General features: G+C 53.9%; 1 protein-coding gene across 2 annotated transcripts in view; it reads right to left on the bottom strand.

Moving 5' to 3' along the window:
* Positions 1–1,761: 1,761 nt before the first annotated feature.
* The window catches only part of LOC142360568 (uncharacterized), a 99,544-nt gene continuing 80,904 nt past the window's right edge, over positions 1,762–20,401 (bottom strand). Inside the window, exon 2 of one of the 2 annotated variants that reach the window (XM_075413969.1) lies at positions 1,762–3,506. In XM_075413969.1, coding sequence (XP_075270084.1) covers positions 2,490–3,152 — 663 coding nt within the window. In that variant the 5' untranslated portion in view covers positions 3,153–3,506 and the 3' untranslated portion in view covers positions 1,762–2,489. Of the gene's footprint in view, positions 3,537–20,401 lie in introns of both variants that reach the window. The other variant, XM_075413960.1, reaches the window with a different exon arrangement.

Below are 20,401 nucleotides of genomic sequence, written 5' to 3'. Positions count from 1 at the left end.
TGAGCTGTATGGCGGCAGGGTTACATCACGCTGTATGTCACCACTGCGGCGGCTGCCAGACATCAAAGCTGTTCCAGCAGGAACCTCTCACTGCTGGCCAGGCTGGAGGCAAGAGGAGGAATTCATTGCAGTGTTCAACCTTATGGCCTAGTCCAAAGGGACCAGGGGTGGAGACTGTCATGGACGTGCCTTTAGATTGTTGTAAGCCATGATGGGAGTTGCATGGTGTAGGAAGCGCTGTGGATGGGGTCCTACACTGGGACAGAGCAAAGGCCCCGAAGACACTCAGCTTCATGGAGGTGGAAAGGAGCAGCTCCACGGCGTTAGCAAGCAGCAGGTCCATGGGCCAGAGCAGCAGAGCAGCTCCATTTCCATGGGCTCCCTCTACTCCTTCCCAGAGCCCTGGCCCAGTGCGATGGCGGAGCTGGCAGCACTCAACCACCTGAAGCCATGAAGGACAAACCTGATCTCACAAGAAGCACTGCAAGTGCAGCACTGACCCAACCTGAGCCGGCTTTGGTGCCCAGCAACTCCACCCAAGACACCACCTCTCCTGCCCCGGCTGGCCACCGTAACAGATGGAGCCCAAAGTCATGGACCAAATGAAATCCATGGACACCTTCTGGGTATTTATGGACATTTTGCCGACATCTTACAGGGCAGAGGTGGTTAATGAGGATGTGTTGCGATAGTGTCATAAATGGCATGGAATTAGGGGTGGAGAATGTACTGGTTTTGGCTGGGATTGAGCTAAATTTCTTCACAGTGGCTTGTATGGGGCTATGTTTTGGATTTGTGCTGAGAAGAGCTTTGCTAACCGAGGGATGTTTGTGCTACTGCTGACCGGTGCTTGCACAGTGTCGAGGCCTTTTCTGCTCCTCACCCTGGCCCACCAGTGAGTAGGCTGGAGGTGCACAAGCAGTTGGGAGCGGACGCAGCCAGGACAGCTGACCCCAGCTGACCAAAGGGATATTCCACATCAGAGGACATCGTGCTCAGCAACAAGACTGGGGAGGAGGTTGTTGCGGGGGGTGGCTGCTTGGGGACTGGCTGGGCATTGGTCCCTTGCTGGTGAGCAGTCGTTTTCATTTGCATTGAATATTTTTCTTGGGTTTTATTATCTTCTGTCTTTGTTTTTTGCCTTCCAAGGTTTTTTAAAATGTCTTTTTAATTGTTAGAATCAGAGAGTCATAGAAGGGCTTGGTTTGGAAAGGACCTTTCAAGGCCACCTATTCCAACGGGGATGCCGCTGGCCAGAACCATGGAGCTAATGACACCCAGGCTCATGGGATTGCTCCTCTTCATTCCACTGGGCTTCTCCTGCCCAGCCCCGGCATCGCTTCTGCCCAGCTCCATGGAGCTGCTCCTTTCCAGCCCCTCGGCAACGATTCTGCCTATCTCAATGAGGCAGCTCCTGCCTGGATGCATGAAGCTGCTTCTCTTGTACTAAGCAATAAAAGGGGCAATTAAAAAGTGAAATGATAATTGAAATTAACCAGACTATTGCTGCTGTAGGTATTTTTGTAAAGCCCTACCCTTACTACAGTTCCAAGTGTCAAATTAACTATACGAGGTTTAGAGAACTAAGAAACAGGATTTTGAAGAACGTGTTCTTGTTTCATAAGAAGGATCGTGGAATCATAGGATCATCAAGGTTGGAAAAGCCCTCTAAGATTATCAAGTCCAGCCGTCACCCCAACATCACCACGCCTGCTAACCCATGTCCCCAAGGGCAACATCTACAACTTTTCTGAACACCTAGATGTACCTGTCCAAAGTGGAACCAGAGAGTGATGAATCGTAAGAATCGCTAACGAGCTACGAAAAGCTGCTGAGATTGCCAAAAGAGACATGTTGGTAAGGAGGGGAAAGGGAATTCTGGCAGGGGGAGATGGTGATCACCGGCTCACGGCTCACCTACCCCAGTTATATCCCAGACTCAAAAGATGAAGAAACGGAGCACGCGTACTAATTTACATGCTGGACGAAGAGACTTTAACCAATCATTGAATAGAATAACCATGTATATGTATTAGGAAGATGAATATGGTAATGTTAAGGGCACAAATGACTGCTGATTTGTGCACAAGATGCGCTGTCTTGGGACAGTCACCCATATGTGCGCAAATACGGAATAAAATACCTCGGCTCTCTGTGTGTATTGTCATATTGCACACCGGGTAAAGGGGTCGAGCAGGTCCAGGTCGAGTGGCAGATTCTCTAGTGTTAGCTAGGCAAGTGGCTTCTGCTGAATATGTATCCCAACGCTGGAATGTCCCGGCACCCATCGCTGGTCGCCATCAAACTTGTTTTTCCAGGCCCAAGACAGTGTTCCGGGCAGTGGCATGGGTCACAGGGTACGTTGCCGACCATCCAGTAGTCGCTTCCACCATGCTAAGCACATAGAATCACAGAATCACAGAATAGTAGGGGTTGGAAGGGACCACTGTGGGTCATCTAGTCCAACCCTCCTGCTGAAGCAGGGTCACCTACAGCAGGCTGCACAGGACCTTGTCCAGGCGGATCCTGAATATCTCCAGAGAAGGAGACTCCACAGCCTCCCTGGGCAGCCTGGGCCAGGGCTCCGTCACCCTCAGAGGGAAGAAGTTCTTCCTCGTCTTCAGCTGGAGCTTCCTCTGCTCCAGTTTGTGCCCGTTGCTCCTTGTCCTGTCGCTGGGCACCACTGAAAAGAGCTTGGCCCCATCCTCCTGACCCCCACCCTGCAGATATTTATAAGCATTTATTAGGTCCCCTCGCAGCCTTCTCTTCTTCAGTCTGAACAAGGCCAGCTCCCTCAGCCTCTCCTCGTAGGGGAGATGTTCCAGTCCCCTCATCATCCTCGTAGCCCTCCGCTGGACTCTCTCCAGTAGCTCCTCATCTCTCGTGAACTGGGGAGCCCAGAACTGGACACAGTACTCCAGATGAGGCCTCACCAGGGTAGTGTAGAGGGGGAGGAGAACCTCCCTCGATCTGCTGCCCACACTCTTCTTGATGCACCCCAGGATTCCATTGGCTTTCTTGGCAGCCAGGGCACACTGCTGGCTCATGGTCACCCTGTCGTCCACCAGGACACCCAGGTCCCTCTCCGCAGAGCTGCACTCCAGCAGGTCCGTCCCAAGCCTGTACTGGTGCCTGGGGTTGTTCCTCCCCATGGTGCTGGCCGTGGCGGGCTCCTGGTGGCATGACGTGATCAATCTGCCAGGCTTCTGCCGATGGACGTTTCAGCCATCCGCCTCTGTCCCAAAAAGGCTGTAGCCACTTGCTGTCTTTGATTCTGGCGCAGGGTTTCCCTTCATGGACAGCCTGTGCAATGGCATCAATGGTCAAGTCCACCCCTCGGTCACAATCCCCTTTTTTGGCTGCAGGGCCAGGTGTGGGGCTTCTCCTTCTTCCTTCTCCTTCTGCTTCTCCTTTGCCTACTCCTTTTCCTTCACCTTCTCCATCACCTTCACCTCTGCCTTTGCCTTCCCCAACTCCTTGCCCTTCTGCTTCCCTTCTATGTTCCCCTTCTCCTCTTCCCTCTCTCTCTCCTCCTCCTCCTCCTCCTCCTGCTTCTCCCTTCCCTCTTAAGCACCCATGGGTTCCCCCATCCTGCAGACTGCGGCCTTCTCCCAGCTGCCACCCCTGTTTTCTACATGGACGACCCAACCCCTCCTCAGACACTGCCTGCACAGCTCGGACTGCCCCGCGGTGTCACAAAGGGGGCCCTGGCATGGCTCACGGTGTCATAAAGGGGGGTGTGCCTGCCTGCTATAAAAGGGCTCTGCGAGAGCAGGCAGCTGGCTGGGGGCTTCAGTCTGGCGTTATCTCGGCAGACTGCAGCCTCAGCCTCGGCTACACCAGTAGTTCTGGGGGTCCCATCAGTGGGGTCCCAGGAGGTCGCTGCGGATCCGAATCTCCAGACTGTGCGGGTGACTCGGAGTGCCGCGGACGCACCAGAGCTGGTGCCATGGAACACACCGAAGTCCCCATCCTGGATTGCAGGGTCATGCTGCTGATGATGCACACGCTGCTGTTCATCGTGGACACTGCCAGGTCGTGGGTCAGGCAGGCCAAGGTCGGTGACTGCTGCACCGCACTGCAAGGCAGCATGGCGTGGCGTGGGGTGGGGTGGGGTGGCGTTGGGTGGCGTGGGGGGCTGCAGCGTGGGCTCGGGAGCTGCTCTCGTCTCACCCAGCTCCTGGTTGCCCTGCAGCTTTTCTGGAAGAACCTGAAGCATTGGATGAACGTGGTGAGAGCCTGGCAACAGAACCGGAGAGGTGAGCGGCCCCAGCACCAAGCGCCCTGCAAACAGCCAACACCCCACGGCAGCGCTGAGCCGGGGCTGTGCCGGGGGCTGACGGCCGCTCACTCCATCTCCTCCCTCTATAGATTCTCCCACTGCTAATGGAGGAGCGGTGAAGGCCATGCCGAGCGTGGAGACAGTGTGAGTGCTGGGGGAGTCCCCAAATCCTGCCCCAGACCATGACACCGTGCCCTGCCCGCACTGCCCAGCCCTGCCCGCCGGCCGAGGTCAGGGTGCTGCCCGTGGGTCCCGGTGGAGGGGCCGGGCTGCAGCGGGGTCTCTTCTCTCTCCTCCTCTGCAGGGACAGCACGGAGGAGTGGAGCAACGCCCCGCGGGACTCGCTGGCCTCCATGGACTCCGTGGGCTCCCAGGTCCCCCTGTCACAGAGCAGCTCCATTTCCACAGGCTCGCTCGACTCCTTCCCAGAGCCCTGGTATGATGCGATGATGGAGCCACCGGCACTCAACCGCTCAGCACCCTCCCAGTCCCCCAGCGCTGTCTGGGGCTCGGTGGGAGAGACGGAGCCAGATGGTGGCCAGGACCGCCCACTGCAGCCAGTGTCGGGGGCAGAGCAAGAGCAGGTCCCCGGGGACAAGGAGGACAGGGTACAGAGCCCCAGACATGTGAATCTGTCCCCCAGCAGCTCCCCAGACATGCCCATGACCGTGGCGCAGTTCATCCCGGAGGTCATCTGCGACATCTGGGCCAACCTGCTGTCAACAGAGCAGCGACGCGAGCTGCTGCGGGCACTGCAGGCTCTGGATCAAGGGGGAGAGGGGGGCGGCAGGGGAGCCTGTGGTGGGACCTCCCCTGGGGCGCTCCCACATCCCCCCACCAAGACGGAGGAGGACGTCCCTCTGGCAGTGTGGCCCCAGAGCCTCGGAGAAGACGTGCCATGCATTGATGACAACGTGGACGAGGCTGTGGATGGGGTCCTACACTGGGACAGAGCAATGAGCCCGGAGACCCTCAGCTCCATGGAGGTGGAAAGGAGCAGCTCCATGGTGTCAGGAATCAGCACCTCCACAGGGCAGAGCGTGAGGAGCCTGACAGTATTAAAGAGGAGCAGCCCAGTGGGACCAGGCCGGAGCAGCCCCGTGCAGATGGACAAAAGAAGCCCAACAGAACTGAAGAGCAGCAGCCCCACGGGACCAGAAAGGACCAGTCCCAAGGGACTCCAGAGGACCAGCCCCACGGGGCCAGACAGAAGAAGCTCCGTCGCAGCAGACATCATTACCTCCATGGCAGGACCGGGCAGCAGCATCTCCGCTGCTCTGGGCAGCAGCACCCAGGCAGAGACCGGACCCCAGCAACGGGTGCCCACAGGAAAGGCGCATGGCCGGCCGGCCCCGGGGCCGTGCAGGGCCGGACGGTGCCTGCGGGAGGGCTGGCGACGCCTCAAGGCCTGCGGGAGACGCCGCTGTCGGCCCCAACGGACCGATGCTTCCGGCTGCGTGCTTCAGTCTGGCGTTATCTCGGCAGACTGCAGCCTCAGCTACACCAGTAGTTCTGAGGGTCCCATCAGTGGGGTCCCAGGAGGTCGCTGCGGATCCGCATCTCCAGCCTGTGCGGGTGACTCGGAGTGCCACGGACGCACCAGAGCTGGTGCCATGGGACACACCAAAGTCCCCATCCTGGATGACCTGATCATGCTGCTGATGATGCACACGCTGCTGTTCGTCAAGGACAATGTCTGGCCACGGGTCAGGCAGGCCAAGGTCGGTGACTGCTGCACCGCACTGCAAGGCAGCATGGCGTGGGGTGGGGTGGGGTGGCGTTGGGTGGCGTGGGGGGCTGCAGCGTGGGCTCGGGAGCTGCTCTCGTCTCACCCAGCTCCTGGTTGCCCTGCAGCGTTTCTGGAAGCACCTGGAACGTCGGATGAACGTGGTGAGAGCCTGGCGACAGAACCGGAGAGGTGAGCGGCCCCAGCACCAAGCGCCCTGCAAACAGCCAACACCCCACGGCAGCGCTGAGCCGGGGCTGTGCCGGGGGCTGACAGCCGCTCACTCCATCTCCTCCCTCTATAGATTCTCCCACTGCTAATGGAGGAGCGGTGAAGGCCATGCTGGGCATGGACACAGGGTGAGTGCTGGGGGAGTCCCCAAATCCTGCCCCAGACCATGACACCGTGCCCTGCCCCTGCCCGCACTGCCCAGCCCTGCCCGCCGGCCGAGGTCGGGCTGCTGCCCGTGGGTCCCGGTGGAGGGGCCGGGGTGCAGCGGGGTCTCTTCTCTCTCCTCCTCTGCAGGGACAGCACGGAGGAGTGGAGCAACGCCCCGCTGGCCTTGCTGACCTCCATGGACTCCCTGGGCTCCCTGGTCCCCCTGTCACACAGCAGCTCCATTTCCACAGGCTCACTCTACTCCTTCCCAGAGCCCTGGTATGATGCAATGATGGAGCCACTGGCACTCAACCACTCAGCACCCTCCCAGTCCCCCAGTGCTGTCTGGGGCTCGGTGGGGAGCCGCAGCCAGACCGTGGCCAGGACCGCCCACTGCAGCCAGTGTCGGGGCAGAGCAAGACCAGGTCCCCGGGGACAAGGAGGACAGGGTGCAGAGCCCCAGTCATGTGAAGCCGCAACCCAGCAGCTCCCCACACATGCCCATGACCGTGGCAAAGCTCATCCCGGAGGTCATCTGCAACATTTGGGCCAACCTGCTGTCAACAGAGCAGCAACGCGAGCTGCTGCAGGCACTGCAGGCTCAGGATCAAGGGGGAGAGGGGGGCGGCAGGGGAGCCTGTGGTGGGACCTCTCCTGGGGAGCTCCTATAACCCCCAACAAGAAGGAGGAGGACGTCCCTCTGGCAGTGTGGCCCCACAGCCTCGGAGAAGATGTGCTGTGGATTGATGATGATGTGGACGAGGCTGTGGATGGGGTCCTACACTGGGACAGAGCAATGGGCCCAGAGACCCTCAGCTCCATGGAGGTGGAAAGGAGCAGCTCCATGGTGTCAGGAATCAGCAGCTCGATGGGGCAGAGCGTGAGGAGCCCGACAGAATCGAAGAGGGACCAGGCCAGAGCAGCCCCATGCAGCTGGACAAGAGAAGCCCGACAGAACTGAAGACAAGCAGCCCCATGGGGCCGGGAACGACCAGTCTCAAGGGGCTCGAGAGGAGCAGGCCCACGGAGGACCAGACATGATTACCTCCATGGGAGGACCAGCCAGCACCATCCCTGCTGCTCCGCGCTGGAGCACTCGAGCAGAGACCAGACCCCAGCAGCGGGTGCCCACAGGCAGGGCGCGTGGCCAGGTGTCCCCAGGGCCGTACAGGGCAGCATGGTGGCCGCGGGAGGGCTGCGCCCGGCTCTGGAGATGCCTCCAGGCCTGGTGGAGATGCTGCTGACGGCCCCAACACGTCTGATGCTGCAGGCCCTCATGGTGGCAGTGATGGTCCCACAAGGACAAGGGGATCCCCTACCACTGAGCGGCCGGGGCGTGCGGGCATGGGAACCCCCCTGGGCTGCCCTCCCATCTGAATTGTTCAAATATTAAATGTTTTCTCTGTCCCTGGAGCCGTGGTTCATCCAGCCATCACGCGGCTGGGGGTGCAACCCCCTCAGTGCCCGAGCCCAGCGGGGACGGGCTGGCACCAGGCACCGCTGGCACCCACCAAACTGGGGCTGGGGCTGGCCGGTACCCCAGTGGGTGTGCTGGTGTCCAGAGGGACCTGGGGGGGCTGCAGAAATGGGCCAGCAGGACCCTCCTGGAGTTCAGGCACATCTCTGCAGGGAGGTGCCAAGAGGATGGGGGCCGCAGGTGGTGGGCACAGCCACGAGCAGTGGCAGCAGTTTGGGGTGCTGCTGGGTTTCTTGGGTGGTTTTGGGGGGGCGTGGGACCCTTGAAGGGCTAATTCTGACTGTAACTGCTCCACAGGGGTCACTGGTCAGCGAGGATCCATCTGGCCTGAAGGGCAAGGACACCCAATGGCAAGAAGGGGTTAAACTGGCTGGAAGCTGAGGTGCCAGGGACAGGAGGACTCCTTGCGAGGCAGTGAACTTTCCCTGGGTGCTGAGATAAGGAACAGCCTCAGCACTGTCTTGTAGCCGTCCTGGAAGGGGAGCGCTCAGGGCCCAAGCTCAGGGGCCAGCTTAGGGCAGCAGAGCTGGGCAGGAGGATGGACCTGGGGCTGGGCTGAGGTGCCCCATGCCCGATCCTCCCCCCCTGTCCCTTGCTGCACATCTCCTGCTCTCCCTTGGCTACGTGTGGGCCTCAGCTTTGTGCTCCTCAGTTTTATGTGGGACCAGAAGCCACATGTGCGTAGCGTCTGAAGAACTTTCACGTGGAGGGGATCGAGTCCAAGCTCTGTCTTCTCACGCATGACCGCGCCTCCCCTTCTATCTCTTTCCGCTGCACAGGCCTGTAGCTTTGTTGTTCCTCACAGAGAAAAGCTAAACTCTGAAGGCTTTTCACACAGAGGGGATCAGGTCACAGCTCTGTCTTGTTGGGGATGCTCAAACCTTCCCTCCTGCCCCTTGCTGCACACCTCCTGCTCTCCCTTTGCCATGTGCGGGCCTCAGCCTTCTGCTCCTCTGATTAATGTGGGCCCAGGAGCTCAATGTGTGTAGCGTCTGAAGGCTTTTCGCTTGGAGGGCATCAAGTAAAAGCTCTGTCTGACTGGGGACGCTCAGACCTGCCCTCCTGTCCCTTGCTGCACATCTCCTGCTCTCCCTTTGCATGTGCAGGCCTCAGCGTCATGCTCCCTCAGTTTTATGTGGGCCCAGGGGCAGAATGGAGCCTCTGGCAGAAAGCGCCTGGAGAGACTCCAGGTCGCCCGTAGGGTGCTGGAGTCGGGGATCTGGAGGATCTGGAGAAACATTAGCAGCACATGGAGGAGCTGGACTGCTTCCCAAGTGGTTGCTCCTGAAGCACAGCTCTTCTTGGCACCTCGATTGCCGGTGCCAAGCCGGGTGTCCAACGCGAGGGTCCCATCTGTCTGCAGTGATCACGCATCGCTGGAGTTCACAGTCCTGAGGGATGTGGGAGAGGAGTATAGTCAGGACCCTGAACTTTTGGGAAGCCAACTTGCAGCTCTTCAAACAGTCAGTCAGTCGGACCCCACGGGAAAGTGCCTGCAGGGACAAGAGAGCAGAAAAGAGTTGGCACTTCTTGAAGGATGCTTTCCAGAGAGCGCAGGAGCTCTTAGTCCCCAGGTGTAAGAAGTCAGGCAAGGAAGGGAAGAGACCAGCATGGCTGAGTCGAGACCTGCTGCTCAAACGAAAGGGCACGAGGGAACTGCACAGGCAGTGGAAGCGGGGACAGGTAGCTTGGGAAGAGTACCGGGATGCTGCCCGGTTGTGTAGGGAGGAGGTCAGGAGGGCCAAGGCGCAGCTGGAGCTCAACTTGGCAAGGGATGCTAAGAATAACAAGCAGGGCTTCTCCGGGCATGTCAGCCAGAAATGGAAGGCTAAAGAAAGAGTACCCACCCCGCTGAACAAGAATGGTGACCTCCTATCAAGAGACGAGGAGAAGGCTGAGGTGCTCAGCAACAGTTTTGCCTCAGTCTTCACTGGCAACCTCTCTGCTCGCCCCTCCCCCGTCGATGGACTGCAAGGTGGGGACCAGAGGGGCAAAGCCTCTCCCTGCCAGCTTGGACTCATCAAAGAGCGTCCCATCATCACGAAAGCCAAAACCCCGGTGACAGCACCAGCCACGCAGCCAAGTGCTGAGCCGCATCACACACCTGCTCCTGCCTGCACCCCTTCCTTCAGATGCTCAGAGCAGAGCAAAGGACATCGTGAGCACCCACCCCCTCCAGCCGCAGCCCCGCAGCTTCGCACTCTGGCTGGATCCTGCCCACCTTCCCGCTGGCCGTGCCATTTGTGCCCAGGGGAAGCAGCCACAGCGGCTGACAGTGCGTGTTCCTCACAAGCTGGGGCCTCCTCCTGATGAAGAGAAATAAAGAAATAAATAAGCTTAGACAATGCTTATGAAGACTTAGGGAATGCTAGTCTAGCTCAGCTCGGCAAATTCCTGAGCTTGGCAAATTCCTGAGCTCCCCAAATTCTGTATCCGTTTGAGTGATAAGGCTGGAAAGAAGAGTTACACAACAACAAGTCTACACTTCAAGCCAGCCGTAGCCAGTTCTGGAGTTTGGGAAAAGGCCCAGAAGTAACTGAGCCTGCGTGAAGTTCAAAGGTTACTAGCGGTGACCAAGAGGAGTCACCTATCTTCATCCCCAAGACCCTGACGACCACCCCAAGGAGGCACCGCGCAAGCGCAGTCGGGAGGAGTTCATGGAAACGACTTCTTGGAACTAATCTTAATACAGAGCAGGAAAGGCTGTGCCTGTGTCTGTGAATATGCAGAACAGAGCTGTCCAAGTTACAGACGGCCTGGCGATATCGGCGCGCCCGCCTCTGGCGGTGCTGCCCCCGTGCCCAGCGCTGAACAAAACAGACCTACTTGAAATCGGAGCGCGGTGGAGTCTCACCTTGTCCGCAAGTCACTCCTCCAGCCACGGCCCGGCCCTCAGCACCCGGAAGGCAGCCGGCGGCACGGCATTCCCGGCCGGGCCCACAGCCGCCTGCCTCGCTGCCCCTCAGCACAGAGTCCCCCTCGCCGAGCCCTCGCCGCTCCCTCCCGGGGCTCCCCCCGGCACAGCTCGCTCGCAGCCGCCCGGCGCTGCCCGCACCCCGGCCCTGCCCCGGCCCCCGCCGCAGGACGCTGCCCCGCCCAGCGCAGCCCCGCTCGCCCGCCGCACCCGGCCCCGACTCGCCGCCCGCCAAGCTCCCAACATGGCGCCGCCCGCCCCGCCGGGAGACGACGGCCCCGGCCCCGGCCCCGGCCCCGGCCCGCGGCGCGCGCAGCGGCCGTTGACCGGCGGGGGCGCAGCCGCGGCGGCTCCGGCCCCACCCAGGTGCCGCCAGCCGCTCTCGCGAGAGCGGGCGGGGCGCGCGGCTCCCTCGCTCGCCTCAGGGCTCGCTGCTGGGGCGGGAAGCGGCGCGCGCCGGAGCCGCTGAGGGGAGCGGGCGGGAGCGGGACCCCGGGGGGGGACACCGGGCGCGGGGAGCCGTCCCGCAGCAGCCCCGCGCCGGGCCGGGGCCGGGGCGTGGGGGGCTCGTGCCGGAGCGCTGCGAGCTGCTGCGGGGCCGGCGGGGAGGGGAGACTGCGGCGGGACAGCCCCCCCCCCCCCCCCCCCCCCCCCCCCATTAGGGCGGCCGCGGGCCGAGTTCCCTCAGGACGGAGGCGCGGGGGGGGCCGAGGCTGCGGGGGCCGGAGAGCGGCCCTGGAGCTGGGGAGTGTCACTGCAATCTTCAAAAAGGGCAAGAGGAGGACCCAGGGAACTACAGGCCGGGCAGCCTCACCTCCATCCCGGGAAAGGTGATGGAGCAGCTTATCCTGGAGGCCATCAACGAGCAACTGGAGGAAAAGAAGGTTATCGGGAGTAGTCAGCATGGATTCACCAAGGGGAAATCATGCCTGCCCCATCTGATAGCTTTCTGTGATGACATGACTGGCTGGGTAGACGAAGGGAGAGCCACAGATGTTGTCTACCTCGACTTCAGCGAGGCTTTCGACACGGTCTGCCATCACATCCTCCTAGGGAAGCTCAGGAAGTGTGGGCTGGATGAGTGGTCAGTGAGGTGGATTGAGAACTGGCTGAATGGCAGAGCTCGGAGGGTTGGCATCAGCGGCGCTGAGTCTGGTTGGAGGCCGGTAACTGGTGGTGTCCCTCAGGGGTCAGTACTGGGCCCAGTCTTGTTTAACTTCTTCATCAATGACCTGGATGAAGAGTTAGAGTGTACCCTCAGCCAGTTTGCTGATGACACCAAACTGGGAGGAGTGGTGGGCACACCAGCAGGCTGTGCTGCCATCCAGCGTGACCTGGACAGGCTGGAGAGTTGGGCAGAGAGGAACCTGATGAGGTTCAACAAGGGCAAATGCAGGGTCCTGCCCCTGGGGAGGAACAACCCCTTGCACCAGTACAGGCTGGGGCTGAGCTGCTGGAGAGCAGCTCTGCGGAGAGGGACTGGGAGTGCTGGGGGACTGATTCGAAGATCCGGTAAGAAAAACCTAACAGCACAATGTACACTGCTCAGCAGGGATTCTTTATTGCGGTGCCAGGCACACGGGGGATTTCTCCTCCAAACGTGCGTGCCAGACACCCTGTTGCTTCAGGTTAAATACAATCACACAGGTCATTATTTATTACATTTCTAGGAACTAATTAGCATATGTAAATATCTTTCACGCATGTCTGTTAGTATCTTTGGGTGGTCTTCGGGGGTCCCAAGATGAAGGCCCATCCTCTTCATCACGCTGTTCACTGATTGACATTTGTTTCTGCGCAAACTCAGTTCTAGCATCACGTCCATCGTGTCCTTCAGGTTGTTTTGCTCCAGTCTTGTTGCTCTCTTGGTGCCTCCTTATCTCTGTAGCTTGGCGCATTTGCCCTCCCAAGGCTGAGCTGTCTGGAGTAGAGTTATTTAGGAGTCTCTTTTATCCCACAATTATCCCAATTATTTGCTGAGAATCAAGACCACTTTTGTTTCACTTAATTATTTTGTCTAACGACTAAGCGATAGCTTGTGCCCATGTCCTTCCACTACATTCCTTAATGAGAAAACAGGGATTAGTGTAACAGTTATATTGTTAGATCACTATGCATGCAGAAATACAAGTTACAGTACTAAAGACTACTAAAAACTAGAAAATATTAAGGCTTTTTGTTATAGTTTAACATTTCTTACAATCCCCTCTATCATTCCCCCCTTTTCTTTTAAGACTTTTGCTTCTTTTAGATCAAAAAGTCTTAGTAATCATCAGATCAGTCCATTCTTACATTGCCAACATAATCGATTACAGCACTTGCAGCATTGAATCATTATGCAGGCCAAAACACATACACCTACTATTCGAAGAGCTAGGAAAAATAGGTTCTTGAACCAGGATAAATTTGGTAGCCATGAGGTGAGTTTATTCCATATTTCCTCAAATCCGTAGGAAGTATCATCTTTAACTACTTCGTGTAATATTCTGGTTTGTTTCCAAATTTCCTCTAGATCCGTCGAGACTCTACCACTTTGGTCTATATACACACGGCAGCTTGTGTTTATGACTGTGCAGACACCACCCTGTGAGGCTAGTAGTAAATCAAGGGCCATTCTGTTTTGGATCACTACCTTTGATAGGCTCGATACTTCAGTTTGCAGGGCACTTATGGCATCTGTGGTTCTATTTTCGATGTTTTCTATCACTGCTGATATGTTTACCATGGCTTTTTCTAATTCACTTACTCCAAGCCATGGGAGGAACCATCTTACAAAGCTGTGAAAGCTAGTAGGCCTTTCTACGATGGGATTGGGAGTATTTGGGGTCCTTTTAATTCGCCTAAAGAAAGTCTTGATCCATCCCTCCTGTTGATGTATTTTCTCAGTAATTGTAATATTGGGGATTACAGCTCCCAGAGTCATACCCCTTTCCACCCAAAAGGCAGAACCTTCCAAGCTCGATTTCCGCACAGCCGGTACCATCCTGTTTTCTCAGGACTTTTAGGCACCGGCCACCCAACGTCAGGTTTAGTATTAGTTGCCTTAAAGCCCGCTAGTAAATCTTCGTCCCAACTCCCCAAACAAATCTTTATATCTGCTACACCCTGTTGTTTTCCCCACATCTGTGGCAGTATTACTCTTGCAGGATGGGGTGTTGATCTCTCCCTGTATGTGGCATCGTTGTATGCAGGTATAATTGTACCATGTTTTGGGTTCCTCTATTTGAATTTCTTGCTGAGTGCTCATGTTACCCGATTCCCATTTTTGGTCTCCCTTTAAATGTAAGCTGCCGGGGATGGGTATCCCTATGAGGGTTCCCCTGCTCTCTCCTGAAGTTGGCATTTGAGTACAAATCCAACAATCATTTTTGTGTAGTATCTGAGTGATGTTCTGGACTAGGATCAGATGCAAATTCCTGTCCCATTGTATTGTCCAAATAGCTGGACTCATGGCTACCATCATTACCCCCGGAGTTAGATCCGTCATGGTCGTCTTGTTACTTTTATCTTGAGAGGTGACTGTTGTTCTACAGTCCAGGGAACAGAGGCTTTCTTGACCCTTGAATAATGAATCCAAGCTGGTTGTTCTCGGATTTTGATTGCAGTAAAAGTGGTTAGCAGCACTTGATAAGGTCCGTTCCACTTCTCTCCAAGGGGATCACCTGAAAGAGTCTTAACAAAAACCCAATCTCCAGGTTTAATCAAGTGTATTGGTTGGTCTAGGCCCCTACCCCGTGCTTCTAGAACTAATTTCTGAACATTATTTATCTGCTTTCCCAAAGCTATCAGATATTCTTGTAAGTATCCCTCCCCAATTTGCACCATATCCTCCCCTTGATATGACAATTGATAAGGCCTTCCAAACCAAATTTCAAATGGACTAATGCCCTCTTTGCTCCTGGGTTTTACTCTGATTCTCAGTAAAGCTAAGGGTAGAGCTTTGTCCCAAGACAAATTTGCCTCCTGACCGATTTTTGCCAGTTGTTGTTTGATCAAATGATTCATTTTTTCTACTTGGCCACTTGCCTGTGGTCTGTAGGGGGTGTGTAGCTGCCAATCAATACCCAAAATTTTACTGATGTGTTGTACTATTTGTGCACAAAAATGTGACCCTCTATCTGAGGATATGATTGCTGGCACCCCAAACCGTGGTATGATTTCATTTAACAGAATTCGTACCACTTCCCGAGCCTTATTTGTTCTACAGGGAAACGCTGCAGGCCATCCGGCAAACGTGTCTGTTATAACCAATAAGTATCTATACCCCCCTTTTCGTGGAAGTTCTGAAAAATCTATTTGCCAATGTTGTCCTGGTATGTTCCCCTTTCCAATTTTCCCCAAGTGTACTTTGCATGTTGTATTTGGATTATTTCTCAGACAAATTTCACACATTTGTGTTGCTTGTTTTACAGTAGTGTACAGGTTTCTGCCTACTATTCTCTTGTTCAGATCTTTATATAGTGCATCTGCTCCCCAGTGAGTTTTGTTGTGTTCTTTTCTGACTGCTTCCCATAATAGATTTGAAGGTATAACTGTACGATTATCTGGTGTTAAATACATCTTACCTTTTTCACTTGCTCCCAAATCTTTTACTAATTTCATATCTTCTTTTGAATATTTAAATTCCATTTCTGTATCTACGAGTTTACCGTCTGGTACCAGTGCCAAGGTTTTTACAAAACTTCTTTCTGCTGCCCTTTTAGCCTCTTGATCTGCTAGTTTATTTCCCAGTTCCTGTTCCGTGTTACCTTTTTGATGCCCTCTGCAATGCATTATTGCCACTTGTTCTGGTAGATTTATAGCTTCCAAAAGCTGTAAGATTTCTTTTGCATGTTTGATCTGCTTACCTTGAGCTGTGAGCAGTCCTCGTTCTTTCCACAATGCTCCATGAGCATGGACGACCCCGAAGGCGTATTTGGAGTCTGTCCAAATATTTATTTTCTTTCCTTTCGCCAATTCTAAGCTCTGGTTAAAGCGATTATCTCTGCCTTTTGAGCAGACGTACCTGCAGGTAAAGGTTCTGCCTCGATTACCTTGTGTGCGGTGGTTACTGCATACCCTGCTTTACGAGCTCCGTCTTTTATGAAGCTGCTGCCATCGGTGAACCAGGAGTCCTCTGTGCTTTCCAGCGGTTCCTCCTTTAAATCAGGTCTGCTGGAACAGACTGTTTCAATAGTCTCCAAGCAGTCGTGCGTTAGGGGTTCCATAGTGGCGGAATCTTTACTAAGAAAAGATGCTGGATTTACAATGTTAGCTGTCACAATATTAACATCATCTTGTTCCACCAAAACAGCCTGGTGCTTTAGGAATCGGGATGGTGAGAGCCAATGGCCCCCTTTTTGTTCCAATACTGCAGAAACTGTGTGTGAGACTATGACTGTCATTTTCTGGCCCATCGTGAACTTAGGAGCTTCTTGAATGTTAAGGACAACTGCTGCAACAGCTCGCAGACACCCAGGCCATCCTCTGCTTACCTCATCCAATTGCTTGGAGAAATATGGCACTGCTCTCTTGTGCGGCCCCAGCTGTTGAGCCAGCACTCCCAGGGCAACGCCTTGTCTCTCGTGAGAAAATAGCCAAAAGGGTTTTAGAACATTTGGAAGTCCAAGAGCCGGGGCTCTCATAAGTTCCTTTTTTAACTGTTCAAAAGCCCTTTTTGCATCTCGGGTCCAAATCAGGTATCTGGCATTATTTTTCAACAGTTCATACAAGGGCTTTACCATTAGTCCATAATTATATATCCATAGTCTACACCATCCTGTCATTCCTAAAAAGGTTCTTAATTCTTTTACCGTTTGTGGTTCTGGAGTCCGGCAGATTGCTTCTTTCCTCTCTCTTCCCAGTTCTCGTTGTCCTCTTGAGATTTTGAGTCCGAGGTGAGTCACTTGTTGTTGAATCATCTGAGCTTTCTGTTGAGAAACTCGATAACCATTAAGTCCCAGAAAATTAAGAAGACTCACTGTCCATTTTTTGCAATCCCCCTCTGTTTCTGCAGCGATGAGGAGATCATCGACAGATTGTAACCAAGTCCCCTTTTGTGTCGGAGGATTCCACTTTTCGAGATCCCGAGCTAGCTGATTTCCAAAGATGGTAGGGCTATTTTTGAAACCTTGGGGTAACACTGTCCAGGTTAACTGGGTTTTTCGTCCAGAATCTGGATTTTCCCATTCAAAAGCGAATAGGTTCTGACTGTTTGAGGCCAGAGGTAAACAGAAAAAGGCATCTTTTAAATCCAGTACGGTAAACCATCCCTGGCTATCTTCCAGTTTCTTCAACAAGGTATAGGGATTAGCTACTACTGGGTAGAGATCTTCCACGATTTTATTAATTGCCCTCAAATCTTGTACTACCCTGTAACTTTTCCCATCCGACTTTTCACTGGCAAAATGGGGGTGTTGTATTCAGATTCACATTCTATTAACAATCCAAAATTTATAAAACTATCAATTATTTTCTGAATTCCTCTTCGGTCCTCTAGCTTAAGGGGGTATTTTTTGATCTTAACTGGTCGAGCTCCAGGCTTCAATTTTATCTCTATTGGGTCTGCATTTTTGGCTCTGCCTGGAGTTCCCGAAGCCCATACACCTGCATACACTTGGTCCAGTATATCCTGAGGTATTTCTCCTTTTTCTGTAATTTGAATCAATGCCAGGCTCAGAATTTCGGTTAATTTAGTATCCTCAATTTTAAATTTTATTTGTCCCTTTCTGAAAATTATTGTGGCATTCAGTTGTTCCAATAGGTCTCGTCCTAGAAGGGACTTAGGGGCCCCAGGCAGGTACAAAAATCTGTGTATTCCAATGTGTTTACCTAATTTGTACTTTAATGGTTTTAGAAAAGATGCCTTTTCCGATTGGCCTGTAGCGCCCACAACGGTTATAAAATCCTTATCCAAAGGCATCAGTTGTTGATTTAAAACAGAAAACGACGCACCAGTGTCTACCAAAAATTCCACATTCTGTTTCCCAGCTTTATGTTAACCCGTGGATCCGCTAGGGTGGATCCCCAGGTCCCCGTCATTCAGTGTCCTGTAGGTCAGCAGCTATTCTGGGGCAGGGTGCCTTTCTCTGCTGTGGACATTCCCTCTGCCAATGTCCGAATCCCTTACAACGAGCGCACTGACTGCTTTTTAGTCTCCTTTGGTCGTAATTCCTCTTACTGTTCTCATCCCTGTTACGATACACTCGCCACGCCTCTTCCACTAGTGTCTCCAAATTCCTTACATCTGGTTCTTTAAGTCTCTGCAGCTTCTTTCTAATATCATTAGCAGCCTGTCCTATCAATAGAGATATTAGCTGCTGTCTAGCTGCATCTGATGCCGGATCCATGGTAGTGTATTTCCGCACTGCTGTTCGTAATCTATCCAGGAATTCTGTCGGAGTTTCTGTCGGACCTTGTTTTACTTCATACAAGGCTGACCAGTTTACTGCTTTCGGGATCCCGTGTTCCAGCCCACACTGAACCCAAATACGGTATTGCTGTAACAGTCGATACTGGGTGTGATCATTAGGGTCCCACCCCGGGTCTCTGAGTGGAACATGTTGTTCCTCGGTCCCTTGTAAAGTACCTGCAGTAATTTGTGCCCTCACATGATCCCCTGCTGTTTTGAACACAATTCCTTTCTCAGTCTCTGTCATTGCCTCGAACATCAAATCCACATCTTTCCAATCCGGATCCAAATTCTTAACTATCCATTCAAATTTATTGGCTCCCCTGCTAGGATCTTCCCTGTACTCCCTTACAGTTTCTCTCCATTTGTCTGTATCTTCCACTTGGAAGGGTGTTCTTATCAGAGTCGGCCCCCCCGGCCCCATCGCCTGTCTTAAAGGGGCTTGGATGATGGGTCCCACCCTACTACGAGTCCGAGCAGTGATGGGACTTGACCGCTAGGTGGCGCTCCGCCCTCATCAGAGGCCTCGTCCCCGTCTGCGCGGGCGGGGGTTCCCGCAGCCGACCCAGCATCAGGGAGAGGGGGGGTGACACAAAATCCTCCATACGCTCCTCTAATTTCTTCCGATTCCCTTTTGTTTTTAGACACCTTTGCCCTATGCTGCACGCAGAACAACACCGCTTAAGTTTTCCCGGCTCTTTCTTTCTGTCCCTTTCCAATGCCAACACAAGGGGATCCTGCGGGGCTAGATTTATACCACTTTCTTTTTGCCACTCGGGGTGATTTCGCAAAGTGAAAAACATATAGGCATATGAGACCTCATCCCATTTTCCTTCTCTTCTCAAGAACAACATTAGCTGTAGCAAAGTATTATAATCCAGGGTCCCATTCTCAGGCCACTTTGCCTCCTCATCTAACTTGTATAACGGCCACCATTGATTACAATACTTAACTAACGTCCTTTTATTCACACTACCTCCTGGGGGTCCCCCTATCTCCTTCCAATGTTGCAAAATACAGCCCAAGGGGCTCTTCTTCAGAATCTCTTTGCTCTGTGAAGTTCCCATTATGCAGCACGTCCACCTCTTTGTTCCCCAATGTACAGCAAACCCTAACAAACAAACCTAAACAAATCCTTCTAACGCCGATAGCTCTAATTACTTAACCAAAATTCTATACTTTAAGCTAAGAGAAATAATTACTGAACCCCGATTTTACACCAGAACGTTATACGACACTTATAACAAAACAACTATCATAATTATCACTAGTAGTATGGCATCGATAACAACAATGGGATAATAACTTTAAAATAAACATTCACTGTTTTCTTACGCTTTGTTCTTTACCGGCTGCTTCCCTCGCGGGAGAACAGAACCGCAGGTCAAAACTCCACCCTCACCCTTGTTTCTATGTCTCATTCACACAGAGGCCTCACACACAGTCACACAATTTTAACCCGGAGTTACTGCAATCCGAACCGTTTGCCAGAACCGTAGGCAATTTCCAGAATAATGATCCATGTATCAGTCAAGACCACGTCCAGTGGGGACTCAAACCCCTGCAGTGGGGACTCAAACCCCCCACAGTGGGGACTCAAACCCCTACATACCTCTAAGGTGCTAGCAGCCCGGTATACTCTCCCTGCGTAATTAAATTACGACTTAGGGGACTCGAACCCCGTTGCTTAGTAAAAAGGAGTAAAAGAACACCTTTACTGACGGATGGTCCTTGTCTGTTCCCACGGTGATCCAGATAAGGCGAGGAGCCCCTTCGGGAAAAGGCTCCCGAGGGCCCGAGGGGGTCCTGTTCTTACCGGGTCCCGCAGCCGAACAGAGTGAGTCCCATCTGGGGGGCCAAATTGATTCGAAGATCCGGTAAGAAAAACCTAACAGCACAATGTACACTGTTCAGCAGGGATTCTTTATTGCGGCGCCGGGCACACGGGGGATTTCTCCTCCAAACGTGCACGCCAGACACCCTGTTGCTTCAGGTTAAATACAATCACACAGGTCATTATTCATTACATTTCTAGGAACTAATTAGCATATGTAAATATCTTTCATGCATGTCTGTTAGTATCTTTGGGTGGTCTTCGCGGGTCCCAAGATGAAGGCCCGTCCTCTTCATCACGCTGTTCACTGATTGACATTTGTTTCTGCGCAAACTCAGTTCTAGCATCACGTCCATCATGTCCTTCAGGTTGTTTTGCTCCAGTCTTGTTGCTCTCTTGG

Source organism: Opisthocomus hoazin, chromosome 1 (assembly GCF_030867145.1).
Source record: "Opisthocomus hoazin isolate bOpiHoa1 chromosome 1, bOpiHoa1.hap1, whole genome shotgun sequence".
Classification (NCBI taxonomy): Eukaryota; Metazoa; Chordata; class Aves; order Opisthocomiformes; family Opisthocomidae; genus Opisthocomus; species Opisthocomus hoazin.
This window is presented reverse-complemented; position numbering and strand designations above follow the sequence as displayed.